This window comes from Oratosquilla oratoria, chromosome 1 (genome assembly GCF_046742065.1).
Source record: "Oratosquilla oratoria isolate Oo_2021 chromosome 1, ASM4674206v1, whole genome shotgun sequence".
Classification (NCBI taxonomy): domain Eukaryota; kingdom Metazoa; phylum Arthropoda; class Malacostraca; order Stomatopoda; family Squillidae; genus Oratosquilla; species Oratosquilla oratoria.
Window position 1 is genome coordinate 86,517,970 of NC_134777.1, and position 23,305 is coordinate 86,541,274.

Below are 23,305 nucleotides of genomic sequence, written 5' to 3' on the forward strand. Positions count from 1 at the left end.
ATCCATATGCTGCCTGACACAGGTGCAAACATCATGGGGATAAGCACTTGGTACCTAGGCATGTTGGGGATATCCAGAGCCAGCTTACAGCTGCCGCTCTTGGCTCTGACGTACGTGGCCAACATATCTCACATGCCACCCCCCATCCCCACCCCCACCCCTACCTTGATGCTCAGATACAGGGACTGCAACGTTGCCATACGGGTTCACAAGGAGGCCCAAACACCCCTCCTCTCCTTCGGCTTGGCTGTAATCCCGCCTGACTTCCCAAAGTCTGTCCTGGCGGTGACATACACGAACAGGCGCGCTGAGCTAATGCTACCCATTGACAGCTCACTGGACACTGCTTGCGATTACAGTATTTCCTATGAGAATTTAGCGATATGCTGGTCTCCAAGGATGACCCCCACACTACCCCCCTAAGAAAGATGATGCGTCCCCCCATGAGAATCCATCTGAAAGCCGACGCGGTGCCCCTCGCTGCCCACACACCCAGGCTGATACTGTTCGCATTTCAGGATCAAATAAAGGAAGAACTTGGCTCACTGGTGCAGCAAGGTATTATTATGCCTGTTGGTGAGGCGAGCTTTGTAGTCACCGCCCATGCTGGTGTCCTTCAACCTCGCCCTGCCAATGGTACTATAGACGGATGTGTCGCATCCCCATCCTTTGGTGGAGGACCTCCAGTCCTTGTGCACAGCCCCCCCCCCACCCCTGCTCCTCGCCCCCATTTGCGAATAGGTATACCTCTCACGATGGTCTTACGAGCACGGTGGAGGGGGGAGGAAGTGTGGTATGTGGTATAGTGTTTTGGGTTTAGATAGTAGCAGAGAGCAGGGTACCATAGTGTTGTGGCGTGCCCCGACCATCAGTGATGCTTTCCATACAAGGACCCCCTTGGTCACAGGCAACAAGACCCCTTTTTATATGTGTACAAGGTGTGGCAACATATCTTCACCCTGGTAGTGAAGGGCACATGGACACATGGTAACTGTCTGCCTTACCATGTGCACCTCGTGCTCCCATGTACATATAACCCACTAATTGATAAACGCATGAATCATCCAACCTGTTTCACTGCTGCCCCCTGCAACATTGCTTGCAAACAACAATGAGGAAGGAGTATTCTGCATCTTGCAGATAATAGAAAAGAAGACCCTTTCTCTGGGACATGAGATACTCAAGTTTGTAGAGAACATTGTCCTTTTAGAAAAATTATAGCTCCACTTCTGAATGTTTTTAATCTTTTTTACTCACCCCATCTCCTATTTTTCATAATCAGAGTTTTGATACCTTTTTATTTATCAAATTATTTATATATTTTACCATACCAGATATTTTACCTAGAATTTAAGTTTCAGCCTACCATCTTTGTAACTTTTAGAAATAGAATAAATGGTGCCATATGACTTAGATGTCGTGGCACTATAACTTGTAAATCAATCAGTCAATCAATCACCCTTGCCCCTTCATCATTCCCAACACTCTCCCCACCACATTCCCACACTCAAAATTGCCCCTTTTCAACTTTCTTCCATCTCACAGACTGCCATTCTCTTCCTTTTTACTCTCCTGTACCACAACCACACACATTTAATGACCCAATTTGTAGTGGTTTTGGTTGGCATGCTCCTCCAAGATGTGCATATGTTTTGAGTTTTTGTAAGATGAACATACATAGTGACACAATTCTCTTCCCACCATTGCCAGGGATAAAAAGATGTATTCATAGAAGTGTTAAAGGACAGCACAAAGGAGGGACAGTTGCAGTACAAAAGAAGCATAATTTATCTTTGAGTACAGATTTTACTCTAACATTCACAAATGGTATGTAGTTCCAGTCTATATGGATACCTGAAAACAGTCCCCAAAGCATCGGCTGAATGCCACCATGCAGTCCTTACAGTATGATAACACGTAGTCAGTACCCCCAATTAACACCCTTATCCCTGGCTAACTACAGGTATCAAACTGATCCCTCTAAAACTACTACATTCATATTTGTCCCCTTTTTCATTGTAAAGTTAATTATACAACTACTCCAGTCCGGTGGCATACTTCCCTCCCATATACATACATTAAACAACCTCACTAGACAATCTATTCTAACCAATCCTCCTTTTGCCAGACATTCTATATCATCCATCCAAACCAAGCGACTTACCATCTATGATTATTATTGTTATTATCATCATTGTTATTGTTTATTGTTACAGTGGTACCTCTATTTACGTGTATTTACCTAGTAGTATTGTACAGGAAGAGAGCTATGCTCATGGTGACCCGTCTTTGTATCTCTCAGCATCAATTCTATTTATGCGGTCAAGTTATGGGGAAAATCTTGTTGCTATTTATGCGGGCACATTGGTGTCCATTATTGCATGGAAAATTAAATCCTACACTGCCATCTTGCTGATGTCACCATTCACACATTGTGTTGTGTCTCCTCCTGCCATCTTTGTTTCTTGTGTGCACAACTGGTCCTTCTTTCGGCACCTACCCCTTGGTATTGTACTGTTTGTGCCTTTAAAATGCCTCCAAAACAGGTGAGAAGTCCTAGGATGTAGGAATGTTCCCTTTGGGGCTACAGGTAGCAGGATTCCTTGTCCCATTTTTTGTCACCTCGTACAACTCAAGTGGGAAGACCTTGTGGCAGCATTCTTTTCCCCCACCACAGGGCTAGATGAAAAAAAGGAAATGAATATTCAGAGAAATGGTACTGGACAGTAATAAGGGGTTGGGGGACAGCATAACAGAGGGACAGTCACAGTAGAATAAGTGTCATCATTTCTTTATGAACAAAGATTTCCTCTATCACAGAATGATTGACTCTGGTCTATAGGGGTGCCCCATATAGACCCTAAAGTATCAGTTGCATGCTACTTTGCCACAATAACTTGTAGCCAATACCTCAGATGGCACTGCCTCTGACCCAGGGCAGTGGACAAGATGCAGGGATGACCCGTCATCCAGGAGATGCCAAGATAAGAGGGAGGGAAGAGGGTAGAGGGGAGTGGAGTATGTAGGGAATGGAATGGGTGGGAGTGGTTTCTATGCCTTTGTTTTTTGGCTACCTCCCTTGTAAGGGGAAAAGCCTTTGGTATATGTATGTATGTATTATCATTTATTATTATTTTTATTATTTTTACAGAAACTCAGAACAAGTTGACAGAAATAAAGAAAAGCACTGAAGATGAATTTGAATGTGAAATGATGAAAGAACTTTCCTCTACAATGGAGGAGGCCACATCATTTGCAAAAAGTAATTCAGGCACAAAAATTGAGAAGTGAGTAATATGTGCTTTTATCCCAGTGATAGGTTTCAACTTAGTTTTATTTTTTTCTCTCTAGAGTGGCTATTTTTGGTTTATAGTTGGGTTTTATTTGATTCCTATAGCTTCTTGGAATAAGTCTTGCTTGCCTTCTTATGATCACTGCAGTCTTCTTTACTGTGCTACTGTCTATTAATAGAAATTAAGCAGCGGCAAAGGTCCCTTTTTCCTCATTATACTCTAGCTAATTTACTTTGTAATTTATATCTTCTTGTATGTAGTCTTTATGTTGTCAATCAAGTATGGTCTTTATCGGAAAGTGATCATATGGTTTCCTTTGTTGTTCGTGTTTGGAGAGAGGGTGAACTTAATATGTCAGGGGAAGTTACTTGCTGGGGAATCAACTTCATATACCAGATTTTTCCTACAGGAGACCCACAGCTCCCAGGTAATTGGTAACAACCACTGGACTGGCTCATAAATCACTCAAGGAAGAAATATTGTTATGGCCTGGGTATGACTAAGATGAGGGATTGCAAGATAAAATATTAAATGTCATTTGTGTGTTGGTTGCTTCTGGAGCATTATGTCTCTCTAGCCAATCCTATTCTGTACTGGTACTGCCTTTATGCTGGATGGTGACCTGAACTCAAGTGTACCAGTGTGGTTCTTGTTTTTCATAGAAGGGATTTTTCTGTGGGGATGATGTTGGGGTGGGTGGAGGTTTGATGGAGTAGGGAGCTTGGAGTGGTTGTGAAAAGCTTGTTTTGTGATCTGGTTTGAATGAGTTTTTGTATGGATGTATTGTGTGGTACAGGTGTTATATTTTTATAGATGTTTGAGTAGTGTACTACTGGTGTGTTTTTCTTATTCAATTGGTTATATTTGTGTAATATAATGAGATGGGTGTATTGTGTATAATTTTCATGCATTCTATGGAGAGGATTTTAGTTTCTGAATACAAATATTCTATTGGGGTGGTTATGGTGCACCCTGTTATAATTTTCAATTTTTTATTTCATATATTTTGTAAGGTATCTATTTTTTGTTGATTGTTAGGGTCCATGCTGTGGAAGTGTAGTTGAGTGTAGTTCTTAAGATCAATCCATTGCCCCTGGTTGCTTTAGCAGATGACGTGTGGCTTTCAGGTAACTGGCAACAGCATCCAGGTGGGAAGTTATATTGTGTTGTTATGTAGGGATTGTTAGTGTGGGGCATTGTAGTATGAAGTGTTCTGTGTCCTTATTGTGGTGGTTGCATCTGGGGGAAGTTTGAATCTGTGGCCAGGTCTATTCTTGGTTAATATTGTTTTAATGCTGGATGATCTCTTAAGAGTAGGCATACTGGTATGATTCATGTCAGATGAGGGAAGGGTTTTCATATGGGGCTTATTTCTGGAGAGGTTGTTGGAGTATTGAGTTTGGAGGTTTTTGTTGAAGGGCTTGTGTAGTGTGTACTCGTATGTATTTTACCTAGTTGTATTTTACAGGAAGAGAGCTATGCTTGTAGTGACCCACTATTGTATCTCTCCACATCCATTTTTTTTCTTAAAGTCATGTATACCGTATTTTCCGGCGTATAGTGCGCGACTTTTTTTCCGTTGGAAGGGCCTAAAAATGGGGGGTGCGCGTTATCCGGTGGTGCGCATTATCTACGGCCTACGATACAAATTCTGCGGCTGTGTGTGTAATTTTTTTTCACAACAACGTGACGATGTTGGCCGTCACAAAGTCGGGACGGCACACTTCTCCGTGACGTTCCGTGAGAACAAGAAGAACAGCCATGGTGACATGAAAGAATACGCCAGCATGGGCTATATAAATATTTGGTATAGGTAGGTATCTATCGAATCTTATTTTTCATATTTAAATAGGCCTAAACACCATGAAACATGATCAATATTCATGATATTTGCCCATGTTCACAGCATCCTAGTTTGAATTTTTATGTTGGTTTTGTTGCTTCACTTTAGGTACGGTACAAATTCCGTTGCGGCCGTTCATAAACTCGTGTCAAACACCTGACTACAACACCCTCTTTCGGGAGTTATATTAACTAAACGTCACCTCAATGAGAGACTGTCCTATTTCACCACTGTCATTGTAGGTTCAAAGCTAAAACGAAACAGTCTGTAATTTGTTTCAGTATTAAATAAAAAATGGTAAAGACGAATTATTTCCTCAAGATATAACATGAAAATTTTTCTGTAAAAATCCCGAAATTTTTCTGTATATTTTACTTCCAATAAACTTTTTTAGATCATATTTCCTACAAAGTAATAAGGGACCAACGCACAACATGAGTCATATACTGGTACATGTAGTTCCGACTTTTTCTTAGTTGTGTGCTGATTGATGCCTAAACTGACACTTAATTTAGTGACAAATCAACAGATTTCTCAGCGGTGGCTCTAGCCAATGAAAAATACTTCTCCATGTAACCTCGTTCACATGATACTAAGTAATTAATCGCCGTTATTTCATTGGTTTATTTTTACTAACATTAATTATCGTAGTCTATGCAAATATTTGGGATCCGTAAAACAGCACTGGTACCAATATCATGAACGTTGGCCGTTTTAGTTCACCCGGAATACGCGAGATCAGGGCCGAGATTGATAGTTCTATTGCCAATCTAGCCTACACTAAACACCCTCTTGGGAGAGTTTGTTAAACTAAACGTCACTTCAGTAAAGACACTTATGAACCGAAACATAGTTGCTGCATGGCGATAAAAACTTGTACACGGTGATAAAATCTTGAACACAGTGATAAAAACTTGTAAGATGAATTATTCCCTCAGGATAGTAAATTACAATTTTTCTGTAAAAATCCGAAATTTTTTATGTACATTTTGTATTCAATAAACTTTTCATGGCTCATATTTCCCACAAAACAATGGACCAACGCAAGCAGGAGTCGCATACATGCAGTTCACGAGCTTTAGCCACCAGTGACTTTTCCTGGCATGCGCGTTATACGTCGGTGCGCGCTATCTGTGTACTGAGATAACGAAGTGCATGGGTGCGCATTTTAAGCCGGAAAATACGGTAGTTTCAGCACTCACTGTTTCCTCATTAAGTTTGTTCCAGATATCTATCACTGTGTGGGAAGCTATTCTCTTTCAGACCGCTTCTGTAACTGTCTTTCTTAAGTTTCTTCTCATGTCCTCTTGTTTTTCTTCTGTCCCATTTTAGTAAGTCATAACTATCAAGAATTTCCATCCCCTTCATAATTCTGTAAATGGTTAGCAAATCACCTCTTTCTCTTTGTTCCAGGGTTGGTAAATTTAGTTTATCCAATCTTTGTATGTTGAATTGCAAAGTGTTGGTGCCATCTTTGTCGTTGCTCTTGGAATTCTTTCTAGTTTCTTTATGTGTTTTTTTTTTGTTTTTTTGGTACTAGGTGATCATAGTGATGCTGTATATTCCAATTTTGTAACTAGTAACTAGTAATTCCTTTCATTTCTTCAACCATGTAGTCAAAGGCTACTTTCATTGATCTTAATAAGTTAATAGTTTCTCTGACTAATTTGTTGACATGTTTGTCTGGTGTCATGTCATTTGAGATAGTTACTCCTAGGTACTTTTCTGAGTTTACTTTTTTAACTTCCTTGTACCAATTTTATACTGACCCAATATTCTATTTTTGCTTTTTCCAAATTCCATTATACTACATTTCTTAATGTTGAAGTTCACATCACTCTCCTGACTCCATTTCCAGACTTTGTCCAGGTCTTTTTGGAAAGATTTGCAGTCTTCCTCTGTACCTACTCTCTTTAACCCATTCAACTCCGATGACAAGATGTCTTGTCATTTGGTCAAATAAAACAAAAAATCATAAAACACCAAAATGTTTGATCAAACACCAGAAAAATATGGCGTCAATCCTCGCTTCGCTCGCAGCGAAGCGAGGACTGACGTCACATTTTTCTGGTGTTTGATCAAACATTTTGGTGTTTTATGATTTTTTGTTTTATTTGACCAAATGACAAGACATCTTGTCATCGGAGTTGAATGGGTTAATAGTTACGCATCATCTACAAAGAAGCTCATATAACATTCCACTCTTACATCCATATCATTTATATAAATAGCAAATATTATCGGAGCCAATACAGAGCCTTAGGGGACTCCGGTTATCATATCTTCCCAATTTGAGCTCGTCTAAGTACCACCCTCATTTTTCTTCCGCTCAAGAAATCTTTCATCCATTCCAATAATTTTCCTTGTATTCCACCTATTGTTTCAATTTTTCTTGATAGCTTTTTGTGTGGTACTTTGTCAAGAACCTTTTATAAGTCCAAGAAAACCCAATCTGCCCATCCGTCTCTTTCTTGTATTATTTCTATTAATCTTGAGTAAAAGCATATTAAGTTTGTAGTACATGATCTTCCACTTCTAAATCCAAATTATTTAGGGTTAAGTATATTGTTCTTCCAAGTGTTTAATCCATTTATTTTTAATAACTTTTTCGCATATTTTTGCAATTGTGCTTGTAATGTGGAGGTAGAATGTAGATTGAGAGAAGCGAGTAAATGCCTTGGTGGATTGAAGAGTGTAATGAGGAATAGACATTTGGGAATGGATGCTAAGAGGAGACTGTATGAAGGAGTGATTGTGCCAACAGCACTGTATGGGGCAGAAACATGGAACATAAGAGAGGAAGAGAGAAGGAGTTTGAATGTGTTTGAGATGAGGTGTCTGAGAAGTATGATGGGGGTTACTAGGCTAGATAGAGTGAGAAATGAGGAGGTGAGGAGAAGTACGGGGGTGGAAAGGGAGTTGGGAGATAGGGTTGATGAAAGAGTATTAGGATGGTTTGGACACATGGAAAGAATGAGTGAAGAAAGACTAGTAAAAGAGGTATGGAAGGCAGATGTGGAGGGAGTGAACATGAGGGGACATCCTAGGATGAGGTGGATGGATGGGGTGAAGGGGGCTTTGGGGAAGAGGGGAATGTCTGTTGAGGAAGGACGGGAGAGGACAGAAGACAGGGGTGAATGGAGAATGGTTGTATATGGATGATGTTGTGATGCATGAGGTGGAATGGGCGGGGGGATTGGGGGTGAGGTAGTATGTGTGAGCAAAATTTGACACAGCCTGAAGGGATTTCTCCCTGTCTTCTCCTTTTATGCATGGGGGGTCGCCGATTTAATGAAGCGGCCTTGCTGTGGATGTGCTGTGTCTTGCGACACTGCTTCTGACCCAGGGCAGTGGACAAGGTGCAGGGATGACCCGTCATCCAGGAGGTGCTAAGATAAGAGGGAGGGTGGAGAGGTGTGGGGTGTATTCAGGGATGGAATGGGTGGAAATGATTTTATGCCTTTTCCTTTTTGGCTACCTCCCTTGTAAGGGGGAAAAAGCCTTGGTATATGTATGTATGTATGCTTGTAAGGGATACCGGTCTATAGTTTGTTGGATTTTCTTTGTCTCCTCCTTTGTATAGTGGTACAATATTTGCATTTTTCCAATCTTGTGGTACTTTTCCTTCTTTGAGTGAGAAGTCAATTATTTTGTGTATTTTGTCTGTTAATTCATCTATACATTCTTTCAATATCCAGTTTGCAATTCCATCAGGCCCATATGTCTTTCTGTGTTGGATTTTCTTTGTCTCCTCCTTTGTATAGTGGTACAATATTTGCATTTTTCCAATCTTGTGGTACTTTTCCTTCTTTGAGTGAGAAGTCAATTATTTTGTGTATTTTGTCTGTTGATTCATCTATACATTCTTTCAATATCCAGTTTGCAATTCCATCAGGCCCATATGTCTTTCTGTGTCACTGTTATTTCTTTCATTTTGGGGGATCTTTCTCACTGTCCTTCATCCCAAATTTGTGAGCTTTCAATTGTAAATACAGACCTAAAGTGCCTGGTCATTACTTCAGGCATTCCTACACCCTCTATATATTCTTTATTTCCTTCACACAGTTTCACTATTTCATGTTCGTCTTTTAGTTTGTCATTTACATATCTGTAAAATAGTTTAGGTTGGTCTTTTCATATGTCTATTATATCTTTTTTGTAGTTTCTTTTTTCTTCTCTAAGTATATCTACGTATTCATTTCTTTGTTTGATATATGTTTGCCATGTGTTTTTTTTTTTTTTTTTTTTTTCCCCATCTTTTCCAGGCTTTGTCACTTCTATCTTTAGCATCACTACACTTTTTGTTATACCAACACTTTCTGTAAACCCTTTTTTGTTTCTTTTTAGGTACATATTTATCTGTTCCCTCCTTGTATTTTTCTTTAAATATGTTCCATTTCTCTTCCATCTTTGTTTCTTCATTTGAAAATTTTTCCCAATTAATATTTTGAAAAAATTTCTAGGTTTTACAAAGTCCATTTTGTTGTACATTAATCTTCCTTCTCTATGTTTCTCATTTCTTCTCACATCATTTTGTTCTTAACCCCTTCAATACGGGCCAAAATCTCGCGGGCAGCATTAGCTGCTAGACGTGCAATGTTGCGTCATAATACTCGCATTAAAAAAAATAAAGTTACCGCTGTATTGCTCATTCTCTTTCACCCGTGAATTTTTATAACCATAGAAAATATGATGAAGCCAGTTTACAGAGTATGGGGGTCACGCAGGTACAACTACAATATATATAATCAAGACGCCGACATCGGCATCCTCGCGTACCCACTTGCTCCTCATGATGCCTATGTAGGCGTCATCGTATCGATGGGTTAAGCTCAAATTCTGTTAGTATGTGGTCACTTCTCAATTGGTGTCTTATAATTCATTTTGTCCATGATTTCAGGCTCAGAAGTGAATATCAAGTTTAGTCTTAATGGTTCTTCATTGTTTCTATGTCTGGTATTTTCCTTGACCCATTGAGTCAATGTATAATCAATGGTCAAATCCAGTAGAATGTTGCCCCAGAGTTCCTCTCCACTTTTTATTTTTATTTCTTCACAATTTATTTTCTTTGCATTAAAGTCACCCATAATTAGTATGTTTCCTCCATCTACAAATTTTCTGTTTTTCATAATACTATTTTCAACTTTAATTGTGATCATTTCCACATTATCCTTACCTTCTGATATCTTTATCACATATAAGACCTTTCTAGTCAATAACATGACTCGTCCCCCTGTTTATCCATTCTAGTTTTTGACCATTGGTTGTACAGACCTTGTCCCACCATACTTAATGGTATAGGACCTTTCAATTTTGTCTCCACACTTCCCATTATGTCTGGTTTCTCTATTAACAAATAGTCGTTTAATGCATTCATTTCAGAAATCATACTGTCCATGTTTGTGTATGCCACTTTTAATTTTTTCTTTTCTTCTCTTTTTTTGGTTTATGTTTCCTTTTGTCTGATGTACCATTTTCGTAGTCTAAGATCCAGTGCTCTCTCTCTCTCCCTCTCTCTCAAAAAAAAAAAAAAAATCAGTCTCCATTCTTCTCATGTTTTTTTCATTAGCTTCATTTCTTGGTGCCTTATCTTTCTCTATTTCTTCATTGTTCATTTCCTTTTTTATCCCTCACATTTTTGTAATTTTCACTGTTAGCTAGTTTTACTGCTTTTGATACTATCTATTTAGCTATCATTTGAGTCCTATAGTTTTTTCTTTAGAGTATGTGCCCATACTATGCATGTCATCAGTTTCCTTCTCCAGCTCTTGACCCTTGTAATAAACCACTTTCAGTATTTCCTTTGCAATTTCTTTCTCTTCTTTTTCTCTTTGGTATTTGTGTACATTATGTTTTTCTTTGATACCATAAACCACAATGCTTTTTTTTTTATCTCACCCAGTTTTCTTTTTCTTTGATTACCCGTCACTGTCATAATCAGAGGAGGGATTGAGGAAATTAGTGACAGAGTTTGGGAAGGTGTGTGAAAGAAGGAAGTTGAAGATAAATGTAGGTAAAAGTAAGGATGAAGTGAAGGTAGTTGTTAAGATGATGAGAGCAGGTAAGGCACCTGGTCTGGATGAATGTCATGCAGAATGCCTGAAAAAAAGAGGTACAGTGATGGTGGACTGGCTGGTGAGGTTATTTAATGTTTGCTGGAGCGAGGGTAGATTGCCGTAGAACTGGAGGAGTGCCTGTATAGTTCCACTTTACAAGGGTAAAGGGGACAAGTGTGAATGTAGTAGTTTCAGAGGGATCATCTTGTTATGTGTAGTTGGGAAGGCTCATGGGAGGGTCATGATTGAGAGGATTAGGAGAGGAACAGATGGAGTAATTGGTGAGGAACAGTGTGGGTTTAGGACAAGTAGAGGTTGCGTAGATCAGATTTTCATGGTAAGAGATATGTGAGAAAGCTATAGGAAAAGGTAAGGATGTTTTTTGGGCTTTTATGGATTTGGAAAAGGCTTACAACAGGGTAGAAAGGAAAGAACTGTGGGAGATATTGCAGATATATGGGATAGGAGGAAAGCTTTTAGGAGCTGTCAAGAGTTTTTACTAGAGTAGTAAAGCATGTGTCAGGATTAGAAATGGAGAGAGTGAGTGGTTTGAGGTAAAGGTGGGACTTCATCAGGGATGTGTTATGTCACCCTGGCTGTTCAATTTATACATGGATGGGGTGGTGCGAGAGGTAAATGCAAGGGTAGTCGGTCAGTGATTGGAAATGGTTAAAGAAAGTGGAGAAAAGTGGGAGATAAGCCAGCTGTTGTTTGTGGATGACACTGCTTATAGCAGGATCAGAGGAGGGATTGAGAAAGTTAGTGACAGAGTTTGGGAAAGTGTGTGAAAGAAGGAAGTTGAAGATAAATTTGGGTAAAAGTAAAGTGATGAGATGTACAAGGGGTGAAAGTGGCAGCAGACTGGAAGTGAGTATTAACCTCTTCCATATGGTGCCGCCTACGTAGATGGCATGAGGAGCAAGTGGATATGCAAGGCTGCCATATCGGCATCTTGATTATATTTATTGTAGTTGTCCCTGCGTAACTGACATACTCTCTAAACTGGCTTCATCACATTTTCTATGGTTATCAAAATTCACGGGTGAAAGAGAGAACGATCGATATAAGCGGTGACTATTTTTTATGGTGCAAGTATTATGACGCAACATTGTACATCTGGCAGCTAATGCTGCCCGCGAGATTTTGGCCCGGAGTGAAGTGGTTAAGGGAGAGAGACTGGAGGAAGTGGATAGTTTTAGATACTTGGGTGCAAATGTGTCAAGAAAGGGAGGAGTGGAGGTGGAGGTAGAATGTAGACAGGTAGAAGCGAGTAAATGCCTTGGTGGATTAAAAATTGTAATGAGAAATAGACATTTGAGAATGGATGCTAAGAGGAGATTGTATGAAGGGATTGTGCCAACAGCACTGCATGGGGCAGAAACATGAAACATAAGAGAGGAGTTTGAATCTGTTTGAGATGAGGTGTCTGACAAGTATGATAGGGGTTACTAGGCTGGATAGAGTGAGAAATGAGGAGGTGAGGAGGAGAACAGGGGTGGAAAGGGAGCTGGGAGATAGGGTTGATGAAAGAGTATTAGGATGGTTTGGACACATGGAAAGAATGAGTGAAGAAAGACTAGTAAAAGAGGTGTGGAAGTAGTGAACATGAGGGGTCGACCTGGGATGAGATGGATGGATGGGGTCAAAGGGGCTTTGGGGAAGAGGAGAATGTCTGTTGAAGAAGGATGGGAGAGGACAGAAGACAGGGGTGAATGGAGAATGGTTGTAAATGGATGATGTTATGAACCATGAGGTGGAATGGGTTGGGAATGGGGGGTGAGGGAGTATAAGAAAAATTTGACGCAGTGTGAAGGGATTTCTCCCCATCTCCTTTTCTGCATGAGGGGATGGAGAGGGGGGGTTGCCACTTAATGAAGCAGCCTTGCTGTGGATGTGCTGTGTCTTGCAACACTGTCTCTGATCCAGGGCAGTGGACAAGATGCAGGGATGACCCATCATCCAGGAGGTGCAAAGATAAGAGGGAGGGAAGAGGGTGGAGGGGAGTGGAGCGTGATAGGGATGGAATGGGTAGGAGTGGTTTTTATGCCTTTGTTTTTTGGCTACCTCCCCTATAAGGTGGAAAAAAAACTTTAATATATCTATGTAAAAGTAAGGTGATGAGATATACAAGGGGAGAGAGTGGCAGCAGACTGGAATTGAGTATTAAGGGAGAGAGACTGGAGGAAGTGGATAGTTTTAGATACTTGGGTGTGAATGTGGCAGGAAAGTGAGGAGTGGGGGTGGAGGTAGAATGTAGATTGAGAAATAGACATTTGGGAATGGATGCTAAGAGGAGATTGTATTTACCTAGTTGTATTACACGGGAAGGGAGCCATCCTCGTGGTGACCCGTTTTTGTATCTTTCAGCATCACTTTTTTGCTTAAAATCGTGAATAGTATTTGCACACTTTTTCTTTATCTAAGTTATTCCAGATATTCCCACTCTGTGTGAAAAGCTATTCTTTTTCCGACCTCTTCCATAGTTATCCTTTTTGAGTTTCTTCTCTTGATCTCTTGTTTTTCCATTGTCATTTTTTAGTAAATCAATTCTATCAAGGATTTCCATTCCTTTCATGATTCTAAATATAGTCAGTAGATCACCTCTTTCTCTTCTCTGCTCCAGTGTTGGTAGTTCCAATTTTGATTATCTTTGTTCATATGTTAATTTGGAAAGAGCTGGTGCCAACTTTGTTGTTGCTCTCTGTATTCTTTCTAGTTTCCTTATATTCTTTTTAGTACTGGGTGTCCATAGTGTCGCTGCATATTCCAGTTTTGGTCTAATCAATGTAACATATTTTTTTTTATTAATTTCTTCATCCAAGTAATCAAATGCCACTTTCATTGACCTTAATAGGTTGAAGGTTTCTTCGACCATTTTGTTTATATGTTTGTCCAGTGTCATGTCTTTGCTAATTATTACTCCCTTTCTGAGTGCACTTTTTTTTATTTCTTCTCTACCAGATTTATAATTTTTTTAAATTCTGTTTTTACTTTTTCCAAACTTCATTATGCTACACTTCTTGATATTGAAGTTCACTTCCCACTTTTGAGTCCATTTCCAGATTTTGTCCAGGTCAGATTGTAATGAATCACAGTCCTCTTCTATTCTTACTTTCTTCAATATTTCTGCGTCATCTATGAAGAAATTCATATAACATTCAGCTCCTTCATCCATGTCATTTATGTATATGACAAACATGATTGGAGCCAGCACCGACCCTTGTGGAACTCCACATATCATTTCTTCCCATTTTGAGTATTTGTCTCTTAATTACCGTATTTTTCGGTGTATGACCTGCGGCTTTTTGCCTCAGAAAGGGGCCACAATTCGGGGATGCGGGTGATATAAAGGTGCGGGTCATCTGTAGATTCTGGTTAGAAATTGCCCTCTTACGCAGTAAAAAAAAATTGAACGATTAGTTTAGCTGGGTGCCCTCTCGGATCAGGGATTTGCGGGGGGACCGACCGGGTTCGTCGTATGAAAGTTGATTAATGTCATTATACAGCGCGCACGATCGAGACAAACGACAAAGAGAAGGTAGGATTTGTCAGTATCTTACCCTCTTTACATGCTCTTGTTATTAATAAAGGCATTATCACAAATAAAACAGGCCTAACTAAACAGCATGAACATACAATACAACACTGACTGGTACCAACATCGTGTGTCGCGATCAAACGAAAACAAGCGGGCGGCCATTTTCGCAATTACAAATTACAAACTGTACCTGATTCCTTAATGCTAAATTTGTGCATTACATGTGGGTCGTTCAAGCATGGAAGAAAATTAAAGAATCGACTATTCAGAACGGTTTCCATAAATCAGAAATGTGCCATCCTGCAATGTTCGATGCATGCTACGACTCGGAAAAGGAATCGGATGAATCCGAAATCGAAATGGAAACGGATGAGGTCACTGCATCAGAATTGGCCGATTTATACTACAACCTCTTCCATGACGATACTGAGGGTGAGGAATTCGATGGCTTCGTGAGCGATGATACGCCTTCATAAACATTGACTGTCATCTGTGATCACAGACTGTTTTTTTTTTTTTCTAATAACGATGTGCTCCATTGACTCTGTTCATAACAGTTCAGTAATGTGCTCTATTATTGCTCTATTCTATTGAAAACTAACCATTGGAAATTGTTTGGTTTAATAATTAATTACCAGTCTTTGTATGGCATTTATAAACCAATTGATTGATTATTACCGGTAAACAATCAAACAGGGTTTTATGGCGTTATTTACACAAATTTATTAAGGTTCTTTGTAATATATATATATATAAGTGCAATAAGATATATTGAAATGTAATTTGTTGGTTATTCTTCATCTTCATCGCAATCAGAAATAAATAGGACTGGAGGAATGCTGGTATCATGATCATGAATCGCAATGCCACATCTTCGACCCATTCCAAAGGCATCGTAAGATCAGTTGTACACTTTCGAGATCACCCCTCTTTCATCGAAGCTACCACTATATCTAGTGGCAGCTTCAGAAACCAAATTGTGAGGTTGTGTACGTACGTGTCGGCCTTTGACGTGTGATGAATCCTGAAAAGTAAGATATCACCAAGAAACCTGCCAATATCGGAAAACATATATCTTTTTTTTATAAATCACATAAGCATTGATGAAACAGAAAATTTAGAAAAAGCCTCAGCTTTGAAATTACTTTGATCACCACGTCAACGGCCGGCCGTAACAACAACCGCCGTGAGCTGTGCCTGTGGCCACCCATGCATGGGTAGTATACATCGTCGGATCTACACTGCTGCGCACGCCATATGACTGCGGGTCATACAGCGGTGCGGGTCTTGTGTGGATTTTCACTAAGGTGTAAGCGGGTGCGGGTTATATAACGGTGCGGGCTATAGTCCGAAAAATACGGTACTACACCTCATTTTTCTCCCAGTCAGGAAGTCTTCCATCCATTCCAATAACTTACCTGCGATGCCACGTATTGATTCTAATTTTCTTATTATTTTCCTATGTGGTACTTTGATGAATGCCTTCTGTAGGTCTAGATAGGCACAGTCTGCCCATCTATCCCTATCTTGTATTATATCTATTAGTCTTAAGTAGAAGTAGATCAGGTTTGTTGTACATAATCTTCCTTGTCTAAATCCAAATTGGTTTGGGTTCAGTATAGATTTTTCTTCCAGGTGTTTAACCCATCTACTTTTGATCACTTTTTCACATAATTTAGCTACTGTGCTTGTTAGGGAGACTGGTCTGTAGTTAGTTGGATTTTCTTTGTTTCCTCCTTTATATATTGGTACAATGTTTGCATTTTTCCAGTCTTGTGGTACCTTTCCTTCTTTGAGCGAGCATTTGATTATAGTGTGTATTTTATCTGTTAATTATTCTACGCATTCTTTCAGTATCCAATTTGCAATTCCATCCGGACCATGCAATTTTCTGACATCAAGGTTTTTCATTTGGTTGCTGATTTCCTTCTTTGTTACAGTTATTTCCTTCATTGGGGGGGGATTTCTGTCTCTATTCACTCACAGTTAGGTGTGTTCTCAATTGTGAATACCGATTTGAAGTGGTTGCTCATAACTTCTGCCATTTCTTGTTCTTCTGTATATGAAGGAGTGATTGTGCTGACAGCACTGTATGGGGCAGAAACATGGAGCATAAGAGAGGAGTTTGAATGTGTTTGAGATGAAATGCCTGAGAAGTATGATAGGGGTTACTATGCTGGATAGAATGAGAAATGAGGAGGTGAGGAGGAGAACAGGGGTGGAAATGGAGTTGGGAGGTAGAGTTGATGAAAGAGTATTAGGATGGGTCAGACACATGGAAAGAATGAGTGAAGAAAGATTAGTAAAAGAGGTTGGAAGGCAGAGGTGGAAGGAGTGAACATGAGGGGGTGGCCTAGAATGAAATGGATGGATGGGGTCAAAGGGGCATTGGGAAAGAGGGGAATGTCTGTTGAGGAAGGACGGGAGAGGACAGAAGATAGGGGTGAATGGAGAATGGTTGTGTATGGATGATACTCTGATGCATGAGGGGGAGTAGGTGGGGAATGGGGGGTGAAGGAGTATGTAATGTATAAGAAATAAATTGATGCAGCCCAAAGGGATTTCTCCCCATCTCCTTTTCTGCATAAGGGGACAGAGAGTGGGGGTCGCTGAATTAATGAAGCAGCCTTGCTGTGGGTGTGCTGTGTCTTGTGACACTGTTTCTGACCCAGGGCAGTGGACAAGATGCAGGGATGACCTATCATCTAGGAGGTGCCAAGATAAGAGGAAGGGAAGAGGGTAGAGGGGAGTGGAGTATACAGGCGATGGAATGGGTGGGAGTGGTTTCTATGCCTTGTCTTTTGGATACTTCCCATGTAAGGGGGAAAAAAAAAACTTTGGTGTATGTATCACTGTTTCCTTTGCATTCTCTTCTACCTGCTGTTGTACTGTCTTTGAAAGAGATTTTTATTTTCACATTCCTGTTTCCACTGATTTTTCATTTCAATGAGATCCGTCTCTTTGATTGATTCTCCCATTTTTCGTCACTGCTTGTAATTGTTCTTTGACTCCTTTATTTAGTTATTCATTTTTGTTTTTATCCTCGTTTTCCTTTCTTTTATTTTCTCATTAATCATACTTAGTTCACTTTTTAGATCATTCAACTCTAATTATTTCATCTTTAGTTCAATGTAAGTTTGTCATCTCTATGTGCAAAGTTCTATAGTCTATTTTTAAATCAATTAAATTCTTCTATCAAGTCGTTGATGTCTCGAATCCTTAGTGCTCTGGTAACCCTAGTTTCTCTATTTAGTGGAAGGAAGACCCTTTTCCTGGGATGTGAGGTAACTGTGTTTGTAGAGAACACTGGCCTTTTAGAAAAATTTTAGTTCCACTCTTGAGCATTTTTATTCTATGTTTTTGACTGTCCCCATCCCCTATTTTTCATTATCACATTTTAGATGGTGGAGATGTGTCTAGAAAGAGAATTGATGATAGCAAATACAGTGTTTTGGAAGAAAGTCAAGCATAAGTACACATGGGAGAGGGTGGTGGATGGAAGGGTGGTAGATAGAGCGTTAATGGATTATGTAGTGGTAAATAGGATTATGATAGGAAGAGTTAAGGATGTACATGTGCTAAGGGGAGAGGGTGGGGGAATATCAGATCATTTTTTGGTGGAAGGTAAGTTGAAAGTGGAGGATAGATGGAGAAAGAGGAAAGGGACAAAATGTAGGGAGGTGCTTAGAGTGAACTCTTTAAATGAAAAGGAGAAGGAGTGCAAGAGGAGGCTGAGGGAGGAGTGGAGGATGGAGTGGAGCTAGGTGTGGAGGAGGAATGGGGATGGTTCAAGGAGGGAGTCACAAAGTGTGCAAGGATGGTGTGTGGAACAAGAAGGGCAGGAGGAAATAGAAGGAAGGGTGGTGAATGGTGGGATGAGGAAAGAGGGAAGGCTGTGGAAGAGAGGAGGCGAGCTTTCTTAGATTGGTTACAAAATAGGACGAGGGAGTCATATGAGAGGTACAAAGAAAAGAAAAGAGAAGTAAAGCAAAAGGTAAAGGAGGGAAAGAGGAGAGCAGATGTGAAATGGGGTAAGAGTATGACAAAATTTTGAAAGTAGTAAAAGATGTTTGGAAAGAAATTAACCCCTTCCATACGGTGCCGCCTACGTAGGCGTCATGAGGAGCAAGTGGATTCGGGATGCTGCCATATCGGCGTCTTGATTATATTTATTGTAGTCGCCCCTGTGTTTTTACATTCTCCCAAATGTGCCCTGAATCCCATTCTCTGTGGTTTTCAAAATTCGCGGGTGAAAGAGAGAACGATCAATATAAGCGGTGACTATATTTTATGATGCGAGTATTATTACGACACGTCGTACGGCTGGCATTGGCTGCTGCCCGCGAGATTTAAGTCCCGTAGTGAAGTGGTTAAGAGAGGAAGAGGAGGCGAATCAAGTGGAGAAGAAAGGGTAAGGGGTGTAGATGGAGAGATGATAATTGAAGAGAAGGCAGTAAAGGGAAGATGGGCAGAATATTTTAGGGAGTTGCTAAATGTGAAGGAGGATAGGGAGGGAAAGATAGTTGCAGTGGGAAATGCTAAGAAAATGACCGTGGTGAGTGAGGAAAGTGGAGAGGTAAGGAAGGATGAAGTGAAGGCAGTTGTTAAGATAATGAAAGCAGGTAAGGCACCTGGTCTGGATGGATGCCATGCAGAATGTCTAAAAAAAGGAGGTATAGTGATGGTGGACTGGCTGGTGAGGTTATTTAATGTTTGCTGGAGAGAGGGTAGAGTGCCGGAGGACTGGAGGAGTGCCTGTATAGTTCCACTTTACAAGGGAAAAGGGGACAAGTGTGAATTGAATGTAGTAGTTTCAGAGGGATTAGCTTGTTAAGTGTAGTTGGGAAGTCTTATGGGAGGATCTTGATTGAGAGGATTAGGAGAGGAACGGAGGCAGTAATTGGTGAGGAACAGTGTGGATTTAGGACAGGTAGAGGTTGTGTAGATCAGATTTTTGTGGTAAGACATATATGTGAGAAAGCTATAGGAAAGGGGAAGGATGTTTTTTGGAGCTTTTATGGATCTGGAAAGGGCTTACGATGGGGTAGATAGGGGGGCACTATGGGAGGTTTTGCGGATATACAGGATAGGAGGAAAGCTTCTAGGAGCTGTCAAGAGTTTTTATGAGAATAGTAGAGCTTGTGTCAGGATTAGAAAGGGAGAGAGTGAGTGGTTCGAGGTAAAGGTGGGACTTCGTCAAGGATGTGTTATGTTGCCCTGGCTATTCAACTTATACATGGATGGGGTAGTGTGAGAGGTGAATGCAAGGGTGGTGGGTAAGGGATTGGAGATGATTAAAGAAAAGGAGAAAAGTGTGAGGTGGGCCGGCTGTTGTTTGTGGACGACACTGCGCTTGTGGCAGGATCAGAGGAGGGATTGAGGAAGTTGGTGACAGAGTTTGGGAGAGTGTGTGATAGAAGAGAGCTGAGGATAAATGTGGGGAAAAGTAGGGTGATGAGATGTACAGGGGGTGAAGGTGGCAGTAGTCTGGAAGTGAGCATTAAGGGAGAGCGATTGGAGGAGGTGGATAGTTTTAGATACTTGGGTGCAAATGTGGCAGGAAAAGGTGGAGTGTGGATTGAGAGAAGCGAGTGGATGCCTTGGTGGATTAAAAAGTGTAATGAGAAATAGACATTTGGGAATGGATGCTAAGAGGAGACTATATGAAGGAGTGATTGTGCCAACAGCACTGTATGGGGCAGAAACATGGAACATAAGAGAGGAAGAGAAAAGGAGTTTGAATGTGTTTGAGATGAGGTGTCTGAGAAGTGTGGTGGGGGTTGCTAGGGTGGATAGAGTGAGAAATGAGGAGGTGAGGAGGAGAACGGGGGTGGAGGTGGGGTTGATGAAAGAGTGTTGGGATGGTTTGGATACATGGAAGGAATGACTGGGGAGGGACTAGTAAAAGAAGTATGGAAGGCAGATGTGGAGGAAGTGAACATGAAGGGACGTCCTAGGATGAGATGGATGGATGGGGTGAAGGGGGCTTTGGGGAAGAGGGGAATGTCTGTTGAGGAAGGACGGGAGAGGACAGAAGACAGGGGTGAATGGAGAATGGTTGTGTATTTACCTAGTTTTACCTAGTTGTATTTTGCGGGAAGGGGAGCTATGCTCGTGTTGTCCCGCCATTGTATCTCTCAGTGTCTAGTTTGCTTTTAAACTCGTGAATGGTTTTTGCGCTTACTATTTCATTATCCAGTTTGTTCCAAGTGTCTAAAACTCTATGTGGAAAACTGTTTTTCTTCAGTTCTCTTCTATAGCTATGTTTTCTTAATTTCCTTCCATGTCCTCTTGTGTTTCTCTTGTCCCAGTTTAGTAATTCTTCTCTATCAAGTATCTCTGTGCCTTTCATGATTCTGTAGATGGTCAGTAGGTCTCCTCTCTCTCTTCTTTCCTCCAGTGTCGGTAGCTCCAGTTTAGCCAATCTCTCCTCGTGGATGATGTGATGCATGAGGTTTAATGGGCAGGGGGATGGGGGGTGAGGTAGTATGTGTGAGCAAAATTTGACGCAGCCTGAAGGAATTTTTCCCCGTCTTCTCCTTTTATGCATGAGAGGACGGAGAGGGGGGTCGCCGATTTAATGAAGCGGCCTTGCTGTGGATGTGCTGTGTCTTGCAACACTGCTTCTGACCCAGGGCAGTGGACAAGGTGCAGGGATGACCTGTCATCCAGGAGGTGCTAAGATAAGAGGGAGGGTGGAGGGGTGTGGAGTGTATTCAGGGATGGAATGGGTGGGAATGATTTTATGCCTTTTCCTTTTTGGCTACCTCCCTTGTAAGGGGGAAAAAGCCTTGGTATATGTATGTACATTTTAGATACTTTTTATTTATTATTATTAGTGATTAATTAATCAATTTTACCATACCAAATATTTGATCAAAAAAGTTAATTTCAGCCTACCATCTTTGTTACTTATAGAAATTATGTAAGCGGTGCCATATGACCTAGATGCTGCAACAACATAAACTGGAAATCGATCAACCTCATTTCATCTTGCAATGATGGCAGTTCATTAACATGTATAATAACACAACGTAACATTTTTTTTTCAAAAGTTTTGTTTATTGTATTTTATTTAGAGTTTATTAATCCATTTTTCCTGCTGATTTCAAATATGCAATTATTTTTTCTGTATCATCGACCTTTATAGAAATACATATAATTTCAATGTTACCATGTATATTTTGGAATTGTTATGTGGTCTGCTACTAAATGTTTATCTAATTTTCTCTTTCAGATCAATGACTGAACTATTTACCTATTAAGATGGCTACTAGAGGATGTGAAAATTCTCCTGATACATTTTGCTATGTGTGTGGTTATTATATTGGGAAAAAACAAGTACTACATAAGATCGTGAGAGGTGCTAAAGTGTGGATAGCGTACAGACTATTTCGGAATGCCCATGGGTGACCAGGACAAGCCATGGGCACCTCATGTGATATGTGGAAGCTGCCAATCTACTCTAGAAGGATGGCTGAGAGGTACAGGAAGGGCAATGCCTCTTGCCATTCCTAGAATATGGAGAGAGCCGAAGAACCATCACGACGACTGCTACTTTTGTATGATTGATGTGACGAAGTACAGGAAAGTGAAAGGAAGACAAGCTCTGCAGTATCCAGACATACCATCATCTAGAGCACCTGTCCCACATGATGATAGCTTACCAGTACCACAACCACCAGAAAATGCAAGTTTATTTTTATCATACTCTCTTTACTTTTAATTAACTTCAAGAGAAGAAGCGAGCATTCACAGATTGGTTACAAAAGAGGACAGGGGAGTCATATGAGACGTACAAAGAAAAGAAAAGAGAAGTAAAGCAAAAGGTAAAGGAGGCAAAGAGGAGAGCAGATGTGAAATGGGGTAGGAGTATGACAGAAAATTTTGAAAGTAATAAAAAGATGTTAAGGAAAGAAATTAAGAGAGGAAGAGGAGGCGAATCAAGTAGGGAAGAAAAGGTAAAAGGTACAGATGGAGAGTTGATAATGGAAGAGATGGCAGTGAGGGGAAGATGGGCAGAATATTTTAGGGAGTTGCTGAATGTGAAGGAGGATAGGGAAGGAAAGATAGCTGCAGTGGGAAATGCAAAGAAAATGAGAGTGATGAGTGAGGAGAATGGAGGAGAAATAAGGAAGGATGAGGTGAAGGCAGTTGTAAAGATGATGAAAGCAGGTAAGGCACCTGGTCTGGATGGATGTCATGCAGAATGTCTGAAAAAGGGAGGTTCAGTGATGGTGGACTGGTTGGTGAGGTTATTTAATGTTTGCTGGAGAGAGGGTAGAGTACCGGAGGACTGGAGTAGTGCCTGTATAGTTCCTCTTTACAAGGGAAAAGGGGACAAGTGTAAATGTAGTAATTTCAGAGGGATTAGCCTGTTGAGTGTAGTAGGGAAGGCTTATGGGAGGATCTTAATTGAGAGGATTAGGAGAGGAACAGAAGGAGTAATTGGTGAGGAACAGTGTGGATTTAGGACGGGTAGAGGTTGTGTAGATCAGATCTTTGTGGTAAGACAGATATGTGAGAAAGCTATAGGAAAGGGGAAGGATGTTTTTTGGGCTTTTATGGATCTGGA

At 40.5% G+C, this 23,305-nt stretch overlaps 1 protein-coding gene across 10 annotated transcripts in view; it reads left to right on the top strand.

Annotated features, from left to right (window-relative positions):
- Positions 1–23,305, top strand: part of LOC143019932 (E2F-associated phosphoprotein-like) — a 204,844-nt gene that overhangs the window by 84,803 nt on the left and 96,736 nt on the right. For 7 of the 10 annotated variants that reach the window (XM_076176313.1, XM_076176357.1, XM_076176261.1 and 4 more), the window contains 2 exons: positions 1,711–1,827; positions 3,152–3,287. In XM_076176313.1, coding sequence (XP_076032428.1) covers positions 1,711–1,827; positions 3,152–3,287 — 253 coding nt within the window. Of the gene's footprint in view, positions 1–1,710; positions 1,828–3,151; positions 3,288–23,305 lie in introns of those variants that run through there. The other 3 variants (XM_076176498.1, XM_076176584.1, XM_076175962.1) reach the window with 1 other exon arrangement.